The sequence below is a fragment of the Rhinoderma darwinii genome, chromosome 7 (assembly GCF_050947455.1).
Source record: "Rhinoderma darwinii isolate aRhiDar2 chromosome 7, aRhiDar2.hap1, whole genome shotgun sequence".
Lineage (NCBI taxonomy): Eukaryota > Metazoa > Chordata > Amphibia > Anura > Rhinodermatidae > Rhinoderma > Rhinoderma darwinii.
This window is the reverse complement of record NC_134693.1, coordinates 10,395,745-10,412,687: the sequence shown is the minus strand read 5'-3', so window position 1 is coordinate 10,412,687 and position 16,943 is coordinate 10,395,745. Positions and strand designations below refer to the sequence as shown.

The window sequence follows — 16,943 nt, the reverse complement described above, 5'->3', positions numbered from 1 at the left end:
ACGGAGCGATCTTCAGGTTAGAAGATATCAGGCTAATACCCACCTCAAGTTCTGTCACTATTGGGGGATTCAAGCGGCAGAAGTTTTTCCCCCACTATTCTCTTTAATGGGGAAATGTTACTGTAATAGCAGACCTCAAAGTTGGAAGTCTCATGCTATGCACTCATAGCTACCATGGCATGAAGGGGTAAAACTCTAGGGGTGATGAGGTTGCGGTCACACCCGGGCACCCTAAGCGGAGGAGTCCCCTCTGCACCATATAAGGAAACCAGTGCTATAAATGATGGGTCATAGTTTAAGGCCCAGGAGCTACGTTACCCATAAGATTCCATATGAAAACATTGTATGGATAAAACACGCAACTAAATATGTGACACAATGAATGAGTAATGAATGTCAGGACACAGGGATCTCCAAATAATGGTAGAACTACCCAGACTGTATCAGATGGTAAATCATTGCTCCCCTACCTGCTGAATTAAGCAATCCTGTCTGTTCTGCAAAGGCCGCAAAAGGGAGAAGAAGTGAAAGGTTAGTAAGGAGAGACAGAAAAGTGGAGATGGCTGCTGTAGTGATATTAGGTTATGAAATATGTTAAACTTTAAAAAGAGGAAAAGGCAGAGAGTTATTACATAGATCATATGACATCAGATTCTTAGTGATGTCACCAGTGAATGGATAGGCTGCATGCTCAGTGATGTCACCACATTCTAGTGAATGGATAGGATGCATTAACAGTGATGTCACCGAAGCTCTCTAGTAAATGGATGGGCTGCATTATCAGTGATGTCACTGCTTTCTAGTGAATGGATAGGCTGCATTATTAGTGATGTCACCACTCTCAAGTAAATGGATAGGCAGCATTCTCCGAGTGTGTTATGGTCTCTAGCGAATGGATAGGCTGCATTCTCAATGATGTCACTGCTCTCTTGAGAATGAATAGGTTACACTCTCAGTGATGTCGCTGCTCTATAGTGAATAGTCTGCATTCTCAATGATGTCACTAGTCTCCAGTTAAAATAAATGTGGGTGTACAGTGCTCCAACGGCAAAAATAGGATGATGTGGTGAATAGTGATGTTACTGCTCTATAGTGAATATGCTGTATTCTCAATTATGTCACCGTACTCTGGTAACTAGATAAACTGCGATGTCACTGTTCTCTATTGAATGGATAGGCTGAATACTCAGTGATGTCACCGCAGCTCTCTAGTGAATGAATAGGGTACATTCTCAGTGATGTCACCGCTGCTCCCTAGTAAATTAATAGGGTACATTCTCAGTGATGTCACCGCTGCTCCCTAGTAAATTAATAGGGTACATTCTCAGTGATGTCACTGCTGCTCTCTAGTGAATGAATAGGGTACATTCTCAGTGATGTCACCGCTGCTCTCTAGTGAATGAATAGGGTACATTCTCAATGATGTCACTGCTGATCTCTAGTGAATGAATAGGGTACATTCCCAGTGATGTCACCGCTGCTCGCTGCTAGTAAATGAATAGGGTACATTCTCAGTGATGTCACCGCTTCTCTCTAGTGAATAGATAGGCTGCATTCTCAGTGATGTCACCGCTGCTCTCTAATGAATTAATAGGGTACATTCTCAGTGATGTCACCGCTGCTCTCTAGTGAATGAATAGTTTTTCACTTTTAAATAGAGAATATTCGGCATTCTCAGGGATGTCACAAGTCCCCAGGCAATAATGATGCCTCTCTCTGATCTATAGTGAATAGGCTACATTGTCATTGATGTAACGGTTTTCCACCTAATAGAGAAGACTGCGTTCTCAGTGATGTCACTAGTCTCCTGTGAATGAATAAGCGGACTTCATATATAAATAGTCAGTACTATGTATACATGTATATTTACATGTAATGTTTCACTACAGATAGAGAAATGTATACTCTTCATTTTATGTTGTTAGTAGTCTTTCATGTCCATCTCTATTATTCATTTCACCTTGCTAGGAATCTCTTCTGCAAGTCTAACCTCAGGTATTTCTGATAATAAATTCAAGTGGCGTTACGTGAATGTGGAGAATATGAAAGTGTTCGCTTTTTGGAAGCTTTTAAATAAATGATGTGAACCGAGCCCCAGGAAGTTCACTTTCAGCTAAGAAAACAGCAGAGAGTTTGCTCACATAAAATCTCTGAGAACTGTAATTCCCCCTTCTACAGCCGCTGTCGTTCCACAGGTGATCTAGATTCGGAACTTGCTATTAAATATGTAATAAAGCTATACCATAAATTAGAGCCATACTTAAGCCATAGATATGGCTGTCTGCAAATCGAAACAAATATGGTGGTCAACTGGTCGCCATATACATATATATACACACAAACACACATATATAAATAGACACACACACACACACACACACACACATATTCATTTTTTTCTCTTGTATCCCTGTAGAACACCACTGTCATTTTTTCACTGTCATTTTGGGTGGAGTGGTCTTAAAGAAATGTCACTCAATGAACATATAGATTATTCTATAAGCCTCTTAGGAGTCAAAATTCTGAAATATTGCCGTTTTCATACTGGCCACTGCAGCACAAACAATAAACTGTCATTTCCTGATGTCTGCAGCTCACTTGTCAGCTTTAATGTGTAGACTAGGACAAGGTCAGCAGAGTCACCTCATTATTATTAGATGGTTGGGGTACACTTTTTTGACCATATTATTATTTTTTATTGAATGATATAATATCTATTATAATATTAAAATATAATTGCCCAGTATTTATTTCAAAACTCGCTCACCGGAAACGTATAATGTATAAAGCTGTATAAGCTTATTATAGTCATAAGATCTTCCATGGTGGCAAATTTGACTTACTCGGAGAAGTGGGAGATGTGGCTCCTCCATCTGTAGACGTAGTTGGAGGCTTTGTGTCTGGCACGGGCAGGGGCACAGGCCTGGCCATTGGTGGCGGAGGAGGTGGTGGCAACATGGGAGTAGGAAGGAATGGATTGTGCACCTTGCCTTGGCTGCTACCATTGGGCTGTGAAACAACAGAAAATACACTTAATTCAAAGACAAATTTTAATTAAAAAAAACAAAAACAAAGAGGGGACTACATTTATTTTAAATAAATTATAATACTGTCTCGTCAACCATGCTTTACACTCCAGCTGTGCTTCACACTGGCTGTGTTGTTGATCCTGCAGTCATACTTTGTTCTATATGAACCCTCCACCAACAGACAATAGAAAAGGGGGCAGATGGAAGAGCATAACAAATGACTGCAGGATCAGACTACACTGAGTTTGTTTGCAGTCTGTAGTCATGGAGACAAATGGGTCATCCTAGGAGCTGCATACACAAAACGGTAGAAGATTTTAAAGTCTGACTATTTACAAAATTGTTTTATTTTCTATTTGAGATGCATTGGAGAAATAAAAAATAATTAGTCGCAAAGGTGGGAATTCCCTTTCAGTAAACAAACAAATATACCTAGAATCTGGAAACTCAATTTTATTATGCGAGCTTTGACAGGAAAGTAACATTTCTTTACTCTAGCATCAATTGGAACTGATAAGAGACAGATTATCAAATATTCTGGATTATTGGACAACCAGAAAATCATGCAATTTTTTTTTTTTTAAATCACTTGTAGGGGTAGAGATCTTAAAAAAACAAAAACAACCTGAAATGAAAAAAACACAGATTTGGTTTTTGTTTTTAATTAGGAAAATTTCCTAATCTCTGTTCAGTCTTCAGTTTTTGTCGTTTCGAAATTCCACATTTTATTGCAATTTTATATCAGAATTATCAGACTTTTGAATTATCAGATGGCAGATTAAAGGAATTTTACAGTAAACCTACATTTATAAAGACTGTAAAAGAAAAACATTTGGGACTAGAAAATTGCCAGATTACTAAATATTCCGGATTATTAAAGGGTCATCGAAAAGTATATGAAATTTGGTTGTAAGGGTACAGAACCTTCAGGAAATCGCGCTCAAATAAAATGTTACCACAAAATCCCTTTCTGGATTACTGGATGAAATTATTTTTGCTGTTTACCAGCAATGGAGACCAGAAGTGGTTTGTAATCCTAGTTTATCATTTCTTACTATATAATGGAGTGCTGCTTTCTGTCTGGGGAGGTCATTCCCTCGCAGAGTGATTGCACTGACGTCAGGACAACATGGAGTAGTCCGTGTCCTGCGCAGGTGTTTGCTACAATGTATCCTCCACCTGAGTGATATATTGCCGTGCGGATCTTTTGGCCAAGTCATAAATCTGATCCCTTCGCTGACAATCACTTAGCCTGGAACAAAAATGGAATAAACTTCCATCTCAACGTCGCGTACATCTCAGCCGTGCGCCGGCGTAACTGTATATTTAACATTTTATGAGGCCGAGCAGTTGGTTTAATTTATGGAGCAATAGAATTTAGAGGCTGAGCGCTCGCACCGTCTGACAATATCAGTTTTGACAACAGTCAACAAATTGATTCGCCATGCAGACGTCTCATCCTACATGCAGCGCGCTCCGGGGGGGGGGGGGGGGCGGCAACCGGCGAGACGGTAAAATTGGACTACAGTGGTTTTAAGGAACAATAAAATCCTTTACTGAAGTCTTTATAACTTCCATAATTGCGGCAGTAATCCGTCCACCGCACAACTCCGAAAATAAATCTTCTGCTGTGCAACTAAGATGAGTTTCAGTGACAGCGGAGACAACGAGAGACCGGACTGCCCAAAAATCGAATCTAATATATTAATATTTATTAAAATATGATATAATATCTATATTTTTTTTAGAATTAAACGGGCAATTCCTTAATTTTTGCAACAAATTTTTTGTCATTGCTTCAAAGCTTTTAGAATAAAAAAAAAAGTAACTTTGCAAAAGTTTATTAAAACAAATTGTAATCTTTTGGGTCAACAGCTTCTAAGCAGACCTATGTGTTTCCATGGTAACAGACTACGAATAAACCCTGTGTAGTCTGATGCTGCAGTGATGTGCTGCTCCACTTACCCTATTCCTTATAACCTACACACAGTAGAAGGGAGCAAGACACGACTGCCAGATCAGACTACACCAGGTTTATTTGTAGTCTGTAACCATGGAAACACATAGGTCTGCATAGAAGCTGTAGGCACAAAACGGTAGGAGATTTTTAATTATGACTTTGCAAAGTTGCTTCATTCTGTATTTCAGGTACTTCAGAGCCCCCCTCTATTGACCCAGAACAGAGCCACCACAAAAAACAGCTCTCAGGGGAACTAAATGTTCAGGATAACAGCTGATTGTTGGGGGACCCTGCAGCCGGATCCTATTCAATCAGCTCATTTTCAATAGACCCTAACAAAACGGGCAACCCTTTTAAATTGGACTTCTGATAATAATCTTCACCTTCAGTGTTACATTTTGAAAATTTATATAGACCGATAAAAAACATTTGGGGAAAAAAATGTGCCCCCTCTGTAAAATATGTGCCCCTCTCCCAGTTAAATATAAAGTTGCTGTTGGCTGTGTGCTACTGTAACGCAGCAGTCGTCGATCTGTGTGTCTCCAGCTGTTGCAGAACTACAACTCCCAGCATGAGGTTAGAATATTTGGCTAAATGACTTGTCCGAACCTTAGCCTGACGGAGGAATCGGCCCAAACAATATCTGGAATATTTTTTATCTTCATTATTTTTCCCCTTACGCCTTTTCCCCAATTCACACAAAATACCCGATCTTCAAGTTTCACCCCCAATTCACCAGAATAAGCCCCAGTCTGGGAGTAGTTATTACGTCTCAGACACTTTCAGTCTTTTTCTGCATTCACAGATCCGCAGACAGATAAATACGAAGCGTAAGAAATTGGACTTGTGGTATGCAGGGTTCAAGTACTGGTCAGCTAGAACTTGAGTACTTGATATACCCATATAAATAACATCCAGACCTGGAACATCTGTCTCTCCACAAGTTGTTAAAGATCATTTAGAAGGAGCCATTTCATTTTGTGCCTTAATTTCTTCCTTTTCCTCAATTTCTACCATCAGATAGTTCCCCCCTGTAATAGCTATCTGCAATAATTTCATTTAGGGCGACTGTAAACTATGAGCTCTGCAAAACAGATTTCAAATTAATGAACACAGCGCACGAGCTGCAATAAAACACCAAAAACATTTAAAATATACTAAAAAATAATGTTTTACCCAGAATGCTTAGGTTAAATAGTAACTGGAAATGATATAAATCTGATATTTAGATGTAGGTTCACTTTTCAACATCTCAATATAATCTACATATAATGCTGAGTGACTTTCTTCACTTGTACTCCAGTCACATCTAGAGCTGCATTCACAATTGTGCAGGCTGAAACTTAGAATACTTCAAGTTTGGCGACTATGATACCTTTGCTCAGCTCCCATAATACAGTGTATTGTGCTGTATTTATTTTTATTTTTTCCAGATTACATTACAGTGCCTATTGTCAACTCTACATCTCCTGTAATGCAACACAGCAAGCATGTCCTGTGCAGACACTGAACCGGTCCTAAAATAGAAAATTCTGTAGTGTGAGAGCTGAAAGAACAATTAGACTAATTTTTGGGTTCTCCCTGAAAAATAGTTCTCCCTACAAAACATGACGTAAAATGGACAGAATACACTAAGCATATGTTCAGCTTTGGATACCATTTTACATATATACATTACATTATTTTATCATGTATTTTACTCCAGAGCTGTACTCACTATTCTGCTGGTGGAGTCACTGTGTACATACATTACATTACTTATCCTGTACTGATCCTGAGTTAGATCCTGTATTATACTCCAGAGCTACACTCACTATTCTGCTGGTGGAGTCACTGTGTACATACATTACTTATCCTGTACTGATCCTGAGTTACATCCTGTATTATACTCCAGAGCTGCACTCACTATTCTGCTGGTGGAGTCACTGTGTACATACATTACATTACTTATTCTGTACTGATCCTGAGTTACATCCTGTATTATACTCCAGAGCTGCGCTCACTATTCTGCTGGCAGAGTCACTGTGTACATACATTACATTACTGATCCTGTACTGATCCTGAGTTATATCCTGTATTATACTCCAGAGCTGCACTCACTATTCTGCTGGTGGAGTCACTGTGTACATACATGACATTACTTATCTTGTACTGATCCTGAGGTACATCCTGTATTATACTCCAGAGCTGCACTCACTATTCTACTGGTGGAGTCACTGTGTACATACATTACTTATCTTGTACTGATCCAGAGTTACATAATGCATTATACTCCAGAGCTGCACTCACTATTCGCTGCACTCTGGAGTATAATACAGGCTATATGTCAGGATCAGTACAGGATAAGTAATATAATGTATGTACACAGTGACTCCACCAGCAGAATAGTGAGTGCAGCTCTGGAGTATAATACAGGATGTAACTCAGGATCAGTACAGGATAAGTAATGTCATGTATGTACACAATGACTCCACCAGCAGAATAGTGAGTGCAGCTCTGGATTATAATACAGGATATAACTCAGGATCAGTACAGGATAAGTAATGTAATGTACACAGTGACTGCACCAGCAGAATAGTGAGTGCAGCTCTGGAGTATAATACAGGATATAACTCAGGATCAGTACAGGATAAGTAATGTACTGTATGTACACAGTGACTCCACCAGCTGAATAGTGAGTGCAGCTCTGGAGTATAATACAGGATGTAACTCAGGATCAGTACAGGAGAAGTAATGTAATGTATGTACACAGTGACTCCACCAGCAGAATAGTGAGTTCAGCTCTGGAGTATAACACAGGATGTAACTCAGGATCAGTGCAGGATAAATAATGTAATGTATGTACACAGTGACTCCACCAGCAGGATAGTGAGTGCAGCTCTGGAGTATAATACAGGATGTAACTCAGGATCAGTACAGGAGAAGTAATATAATGTATGTACACAGTGACTCCACCAGCAGAATAGTGAGTGCAGCTCTGGAGTATAATACAGGATGTAACTCAGGAACAGTACAGGATAAGTAATGTAATGTATGTACACAGTGACTCCACCAGCAGAATAGTGAGTGCAGCTCTGGAGTATAATACAGGTTGTAACTCAGGACCAGTACAGGATAAGTCCTGTATGTACACAGTGACTCCACCAGCAGAATAGTGAGTGCAGCTCTGGAGTATAATACAGGATGTAACTCAGGAACAGTACAGGATAATAAACAAGATAAACAATTCAGGGACAGTGGACAGACACTTCTGTAGTATAAAAAGCAGTCCTTACGTTTAGGAACCCCACCTGTCCAGACTGCTGACCGGCTTCTGGGCAGACAAGTTGGACAAACTCTTTCAGAGTCTCCTGCGGGTGATAGCGGATTGCTGGGTGAGAGAAGTACGGCCCAGGTTGCTGGATAATGGGCGACGTCGGGAAATGTAGAGTTGATGGCGTTGCATGCGGACTCGCTGTGAGGGAGAGAAGAGAGCGGCTGTTATCTCTGTTTGCTGTAAAACATTCACAGTTCACATAAAGGTCTAAAGCGTCTTCTAAAAACAAATATCCATCGCAATCGCACTCCAACAAAGAACGCTTGTGATACAATGTATATACTCAGTGTGACGGATACATGCTTCCTGTCATAGATAGTTCATTCCAGGGACAATTCACAGTTCTTTGCTACACTTACATTCCGCCCTTGTATCGCTTTAAAATATTGTTTTATGATTACACAGAAGATATGAGAAGACAAGATGGAGACCAACTATGCAGAGCTGAGCGGAGAAGCCCAACCTCAAATAAATACAATGGAACAAAAATGCAACGTCTAAGAAAAAATGCAAAGTAACTATTTTATTCATGTGTACGATGCCCTAATGCAGTTCTCTCTCCAGCTGTACCAAAACTACAACTCCCAGCATGCCCTGACAGCTGCAGACCCTAATATATAGGGCCTGGTAATAGGTTCTCCATTAGGTGGGATCTATGGACATGTTATCCACATTGGGATCATGAGAGATGTAGACCCTGATGAGTATTCTTAATGGTGACTGCAACGTCCTATGTGCCGTAGTAACAGTCCATCAGGCTGCCATGAGGCACTAGAGAGGCTCAGGGTGTCCCCATGCCCCAGTGGGTGGAAGAAACTTGAATTGGACTTTCCCTTTCCAAAGTCTTTGCCCTATAAACTATGAAAGGAGACCAGACCACAGAGGCTTTTACCATCGCTCATATAAATGATGGGTAGTAGAGTAGAAGAACAGGACAGGAATGGCGGGTATGCAAGGAATTAGGTATCAGAGGTAGACCATGTGGGTGCTTTATGGCCCTTGGAGAGAGGGGACCCAGCCGTGGTCGGACCCATCCCCTTTGTTATTGGATAAGAACCCGTGCAGGACTTCCCTCTCCAGAGGAACGACATTGCTAGTAAACAAAGTTCTAGGGAGTTGGCCCAAGGGTCATGAAAAGGGGTAGAGGCCCTTCTGTCCTGGGGGGCAAAATCCAGCACCACAATGGGGGGCCCAGTTTGATCTCTGCTATGAGGACCCCTCTCTTTGTTCTTTGCTATAAGTATGCCACTGGGAGATTTGGGTGATATGGCCTAACACACAAAACCGGACCCCCATTGTAATTTTTTATTCTATGTACGCCCCTAGGTGGCACTATTGTTTTTGTCTGGATCGGGCCATGTCATCTAATAATCGACATCTAGTAATAAAAAAAGTACATATTTTCTCATTAAAAACAGAACACGGACCCAGTCACTCTTCCTAGCGGGACGGTCTATAGATACAGGAATATAAGGTACGTAGATTACTAAATAGATAATTGCCCCTCAAAGCTCTTTGAATCCTTCATTATAAATTAATACATTTTAAACCATTAAAACAATCTCTTTATATTGTGGACATTAATTGTATTTATACCTTGTCAAGTGCGGCATGAACACAATGATACTACAGTATCGTTCCCGCACTGAAAGCCAAAGTGTCTAATGAAATACAATCCCCTTCGGGCCGGGTGACGAAATAACGTCTCGTCTCAGATACTTGGAGGGAGCGGAGATGTTTGAAGTACAAGATACACAATACTGGGGATCTTTATGGAAAGTGTAAATTGGTTTTCTGGGAGGTGACCTCACCACGGGGGCATTTATGTCTCAACCGCAAATCAAGTTATCATTGTTCTACTTTTTTTTTTTTTAACACAGGCCTATTATTATATATAATGGCGGCTCCACAATGAAGAATTTGAGGCACTTACAACAATAGAGAATTTTAATAGAAGAGAAGCGGGGGTATATATATATACCCCTGTCCATCCTCGGCTGGTCATGGCTTGGTATTCCTTCCCCCAGGGCAAAAATTCGGTTTTAATTTTCAACACCCTGGACACGGCACAGTGGTTGGTTGGCACTACCCCTGGCACTCAGCACCTGGGGCACATGCCCTGCCATTCCCAGAACGACTGTCGAGAATTGTAGTGGACACACAGACACAACTATTTTTCTTTCATGTTGTTGCCAATGTAAAAACTCAGTAGAAAATATAATTTCATAATTTAAAAAGCTAAAAACAATAAAATATAAATGTTACATAATAAAAAATTTTTTTAAAACATTAAAAATGAACACAAATAAACAATTGATAAAACTAAAATGTTAAAACGATAATATAAAAATGTGAAATATGTAAAAATAGAAATAAAAAATATGAAAATATGTCAAATAAACGCAAAGGAAAATTAAATCAATAACCAAACTAATAAAAAATAATTATTTAAAATATATTCATTCTTTTTACAAATAGTAATATAAAAGAAATAAGGATTTAAAAATATATAAAAATACTAAAAAATATTGAAATAAAAATGTAATCAAATAGAATATAAATATTAAAAAAAAATAATAAATATATATATAATGTATATTCCAAAAACTAAAATTTTAAACAAATAATATAAAATAAAATAATTACACTAATGATAGTAATGCAGAAATGATGCATACCATGTCCGAAAGGCCAAGTGTTTGGTGAATATCTGCAATCCCACACAACCAATGTTAGGCCACATTACAAAACGTCAATTGCCCCGTCTCCCCGTTCAATTTATTTGTCTTTTAGATTGACCATATCATGGTGCTAATTGGAAGCGCCACCAATCCTGCTGATGTGAAAGGCTTTCAAACGTCATATAACAGCAGTCCTTTATCGGAAATATGAAGAGTGACTCTTTAATAGGGGAGGCTGGCAATCCTCCAAGCGTCTTGCACCCCCGGCGTCTAATGTAAGATATCAGCAAACAAAAAGCTAAACAGTCATTTTCTACCTCATCAGATGGGCCGATCAAAGCCGTTACTCAACCAGTCAACCCCCCACCACCCCACCTGCTGGGAATACCTTAATGGTTTGCATTAGTTAGAGCGCTCACAGATTAAACCCTTAAAAAAAGGACAAGATGTCATCCGTGCAGAGCAGGAGTTGAGCTGACACATTCACAGGAAAGAGCGTAATTATAAGAGAGCCATTAGCGCCGTGCACTAATTAATCTAGAAAACGCCTGTCAACAAGTCGCTCTTCAAGGATACTTCAACTATCTCTTTGAAAACGAATGACAGATCACAGATTTTTGCGATGTTGGCACTATCTGCTCTGCTGATGATTTTCTTTTTGCTAATTATTCACTAGCTGGAAACTAATTTACATTTTTAAAGAAAAAAATAAATTCTAGCGGCAGAAGTCATCCAGTGACTCAATACCAAAGTTTAAATCTGCAAAGTTTTCTTCCGGCTGCTCCTTCAATCTCGCGATTAGGAAATTCTGAGTTAAAGGAATTGTCCAGTTTAGAAAATCCCCCCTTAATCACTGCCGATCCGTACTCTCCCTCATTCTTAGACTCTGTTCACATCAGGTTTGTGATATCCATTTGGCGCGTACACCAGAAGAGATCCCGTCGGGCACGCCAAACATGTCCATAGGGCTCCATTATCGAGACAGAGGCCAGAAGAGTGTTCTATTGTCCTTCTTCAGGCTATGACCCTTTTTTTTTTTTTTTTTTGAAGGATGGAATAGCGTAGTAGACTTTGCTTTTCCATCTCATTGCCCACAAAAAAAAAAAAAAAATGTACACCACACGGTATAGATTTTTTTTTTTTACATGGGAGCCGTCCGTAATTACGGAACCATTGCTATGCAACGCCAGGGGTTTACCCTAGATTTCTTCGTTTTTTCTGTGGATCCGTAAATACAGTTGCATTACTAACCATAGTTACGAACACCCTTCCGTATATGTGGATAATTTACAGATGACTATGGAGCCGTATTTACAGACAGTATTTACAGGTGGATGAATAATACGGTCGTGTGCATGGGGCCTTAATCGATGCTGATCTATACTCCCCCACCCCTTAGTCAATGATGATCTGTACTCTCCCCCCTTATTCAATGCTGATCTGTACTCTCCCCCCACTTAGTCAATGCTGATCTGTACTCTCCCCCCCTTAGTCAATGCTGATCTGTACTCTCCCCCCCTTAGTCAATGCTGATCTGTACTCTCCCCCTCTTGGTCAATGCTGATCTGTACTCTCCCCCTCTTGGTCAATGCTGATCTGTACTCTCCCCCTCTTGGTCAATGCTGATCTGTACTCTCCCCCTCTTGGTCAATGCTAATCTGTACTCTCCCCCTCTTGGTCAATGCTGATCTGTACTCCCCCCCCCTTAGTCAATGATGATCTGTACTCTCCCCCTCTTGGTCAATGCTGATCTGTACTCTCCCCCTCTTGGTCAATGCTGATCTGTACTCTCCCCCCCTTAGTCAATGATGATCTGTACTCTCCCCCTCTTAATCGCCACGGAGCTGTACATTTCCCTCGCTCTTAATCGCCACTGATCTGTACTCTCCCCCCCTTAATCGCCGCTGATCTGTACTCTTCCCCCCTCTTAATCGCCGCTGATCTGTGCTTGTTCTACTTCATAAACACATTTGCTTGTACAATGAATGAATGAACGTTCTGTGGCCTTGACAGATCTGCGAGGAGCAAGTTAACACAGTTTCTCGTCTATGCAGCGGGAATTCCAAATTAACTCGGCGGGACTTCCCTCGCATCTATCTACGTGCAAATTATGTTTGCAATAGAGCTTTCAGTTATACTTGTGCTTAGTAATTATTGAACGGCTCCACGAAGGGAAAGCGATCGCTCATTGGCGCGGCGAATTCAGCCCCAGCATGAGGTGATATGGTTAATTTAAAATACTACTAACCTAAGCTCTTCATTTAGGGGAATTGGACAGAGCAATCTCCTGTTTAAATATTTCCCTGGCTCGGCTGAAATCCCCTCCTCTGTAGCGTGAAGGCTGCGCTGTAATTACATGCTTTCCGCTTTTAATTGCGCGGTTTTCCGTGCGCCTTCACAATAACAATCAGCAGAGTGGGGCGAAGACAATTCATTTAAAAAATCTTGGTTATTATTGTAAAATCTCTGTAGAAAAGTTGTCTGTTCCCAGCGACAGATCTCCCGCCGTTTTATTGTACAGTACGGGCATTGTGTGGAAAAACGTACCAAGATCACAGCGAATTTCGAGGACGGGCTATTAAGCGCACAATACACCTATTATGTGGGATAATTAATTAATGACCCCTGGCTCTTCGGATAATTATATGGGTTGACCACACTATTTATTAAGTGTCCAGTAAAAGTGGAGGATAAATGCCAAAACAAATGCCAAGTATAAAACAAAACCCATAGATGTCACTGTGCACCAAGGAGACAACAACGCTGCTAAGAAGCATAACTCTCAACATCTGGAGATGGAAAGGAAGAATGGGTGTATGTGGTGCGATGTGAGACAACCTATTTACTGGTACAGTGCCCCTATAATAGTGCTAGCTAGAGTACCTCTATAACAATGCCAGCCATAGTGCCCCTAAAACAGTTCCAGCCATAGTGCCCCTAAAACAGTTCCAGCCATAGTGCCCCTAAAACAGTTCCAGCCATTGTGCCCCTAAAACAGTTCCAGCCATAGTAGCCATACTACAGTACCCCCATGGTATCAACCAGGCTACCCCTACAATAGTGCCCACTACATTACCCCCATAATATCACCCAGAATGTACCTCTTATAGCTCCAGCTGCAGTGCCATCATAATAGTACCCCATAATAGTACCAGCCACAGTACCCCAAAAAATATACCTGTACCAGTCACAGTGCCATCATAACAATACCCCCAGAACAGAACCAGCCACAGTAGCCCCTGAACAGTACCAGCCACGGCACCCCTTTGACATTACTAGCCACAGTGTCCCTATAACAGTGCCAGTCACAGCGCCCCCTAACAAAACCAGCCATGGTATCCCTAGAGCAGTGCTACCTACAGTGCTCCTGTAACAGTACCAGCCAAAATACCCTCATAACAGTACCAGCCACAGTACACCTATAAAAGTGGCAAGTCAAAGTGCCCCTATAACACTGCCAGGCACATTGACCCTATAGGTGCCCGAAAAAGGCCTCATGCACTTGGCAGATTGCAGCTCTGGTAGTGACTGGAGCATAAGACATAATGAGTTACATCATGTCTAATACTCCAGTTACATCCAGAGGTGCATTCAGAATTCTGATGACTGACAATTCACCAGCGCTATGCTGACAGACATAGTCTAACAGCGAAGTTAAGATGTATGATGCGCTATTGAGGGAGATTTATGTTTCGGGGCACTACTCTACAGTGCAAGTTGGTAACATTATTTCTTCTACAAAGCTACACAGCAAAGTATGTTAAAAACAGCAACTGGGTAATGAAAGGTCAGCAGGGAGATGTAAGGTCCCATAATCTAAGGGTTAAAGGGGAACAGTAACATTTTGAATACAGCTCTGGATGTGAATAGAGTAGATTTAACGCGTAAAATGTTTGAAAGTGAAGACAGTATTTTGCGGTATGTACTAGCATAATGTCCTGTCTTAGGAATCTGCTGCTTTACTTCATTTACTGACATCGCTCAGAAACTTAATATATGTAAATTTTTTAAAAGAGCAAAACTGTGGGATCTGAATCAAGGTGACATTCCCAAAAAGTGATGAAAAGGAAAAAAGTCTGCAACACGGGCAAATGCTGCATGAAATCATGAATATAAAGAAAACATAACTTTCCATAGAAGCAGTTCTAGGACCAGAAGATATTTCCCATAAAGAAATCTGCGTAAAAAGTGTAGTCACTGTGTACATACATTACTTATCCTGTATTATACTCCAGAGCTGCACTCACTATTCTTGCTAGTGGTCACTGTATATACATTACATTACTTATCCTGTACTGATCCTGAGTTACATCCTGCATTATACTCCAGAGTTGCACTCACTATTCTATAGGCTTATGTAATGTAATGTATACACACAGTGACTCCACCAGCAGAATAGTGAGTGCAGCTCTGGAGTATAATACAGGATGTAACTCAGGATCAGTACAGGATAAGTAATGTAATGTATGTACACAGTGACTCCACCAGCAGAATAGTGAGTGCAGCTCTGGAGTATAATACAGGATGTAACTCAGGATCAGTACAGGATAAGTAATGTAATGCATGTACACAGTGACTTCACAGCAGAATAGTGAGTACAGCTCTGGAGTATAATACAGGATGTAACTCAGGATCAGAACAGGATAAGTAATGTAATGTATGTACACAGTGACTCCACAAGGAGAATAGTGAGTGCAGCTCTGGAGTATAATACAGGATATAACTCAGGATCAGCACAGGATAAGTAATGTAATGTATGTACAGTGACTCCACCAGCAGAATAGTGAGTGCAGCTCTGGCGTATTATACAGGATGTAACTCAGGATCAGTACAGGATAAGTAATGTATGTATGTACACAGTGACTCCACCAGCAGAATAGTGAGTACAGCTCTGGAGTATAATACAGGATGTAACTCAGGATCAGTAGAAGATAAGTAATGTAATGTATGTACACAGTGACTCCACCAGCAGAATAGTGAGTGCAGCTCTGGAGTATAATACAGGATGTAACTCAGGATCAGTACAGGATAAGTAATGTAATGTATGTACACAGTGACTTCACAGCAGAATAGTGAGTACAGCTCTGGAGTATAATACAGGATGTAACTCAGGATCAGAACAGGATAAGTAATGTAATGTATGTACAGTGACTCCACCAGCAGAATAGTGAGTGCAGCTCTGGAGTATAATACAGGATGTAACTCAGGATCAGTACAAGATAAGTAATGTATGTACACAGTGACTCCACCAGCAGAATAGTGAGTGCAGCTCTGGAGTATAATACAGGATGTAACTCAGGATCAGTACAGGATAAGTAATGTAATGTATGTACACAGTGACTCCACCAGCAGAATAGTGAGTACAGCTCTGGAGTATAATACAGGATGTAACTCAGGATCAGAACAGGATAAGTAATGTAATGTATGTACAGTGACTCCACCAGCAGAATAGTGAGTGCAGCTCTGGAGTATAATACAGGATGTAACTCAGGATCAGTACAGGATAAGTAATGTATGTACACAGTGACTCCACCAGCAGAATAGTGAGTGCAGCTCTGGAGTATAATACAGGATGTAACTCAGGATCAGTACAGGATAAGTAATGTATGTACACAGTGACTCCACCAGCAGAATAGTGAGTACAGCTCTGGAGTATAATACAGGATATAACTCAGGATCAGTAGAAGATTTATATATAAGCTTTATGATAATTTGGACATATACACTTCAATAAAAAATTTTGCCAATTGCAAAAATATATTACAAAGTCTCAGCTGATGATTACTGAGCAGAGCAGCGTCAATGACTTTGGCCTCATGGAATTCAGGAGTCTCGGAAGTGGATGTGATGTATGGAGCTTCGGGCACACTAACACCTTTGGCGCTACGTGCCTCTGTGTTCCCTTGGCTGACAGGAGACACATACAAGGGACGGGGGTTTTACTAGCTCATAAACTG

At 40.6% G+C, this 16,943-nt stretch overlaps 2 protein-coding genes across 7 annotated transcripts in view; one reads left to right on the top strand and one right to left on the bottom strand.

Moving 5' to 3' along the window:
- The window catches only part of TM2D1 (TM2 domain containing 1), a 152,437-nt gene extending 143,671 nt beyond the window's left edge, over positions 1–8,766 (top strand). Inside the window, exon 12 of the transcript XR_012849951.1 lies at positions 8,711–8,766. The gene's annotated coding sequence lies outside the window, so the exon portion shown is untranslated. The remainder of the gene's footprint in view (positions 1–8,710) is intronic.
- Positions 1–16,943, bottom strand: part of NFIA (nuclear factor I A) — a 273,748-nt gene that overhangs the window by 37,003 nt on the left and 219,802 nt on the right. For 4 of the 6 annotated variants that reach the window (XM_075832715.1, XM_075832714.1, XM_075832717.1 and 1 more), the window contains 3 exons: positions 8,265–8,443; positions 2,844–3,009; positions 471–497 (listed from right to left, as the gene is read on the bottom strand). In XM_075832715.1, coding sequence (XP_075688830.1) covers positions 471–497; positions 2,844–3,009; positions 8,265–8,443 — 372 coding nt within the window. The remainder of the gene's footprint in view (positions 1–470; positions 498–2,843; positions 3,010–8,264; positions 8,444–16,943) is intronic. The other 2 variants (XM_075832716.1, XM_075832719.1) reach the window with 1 other exon arrangement.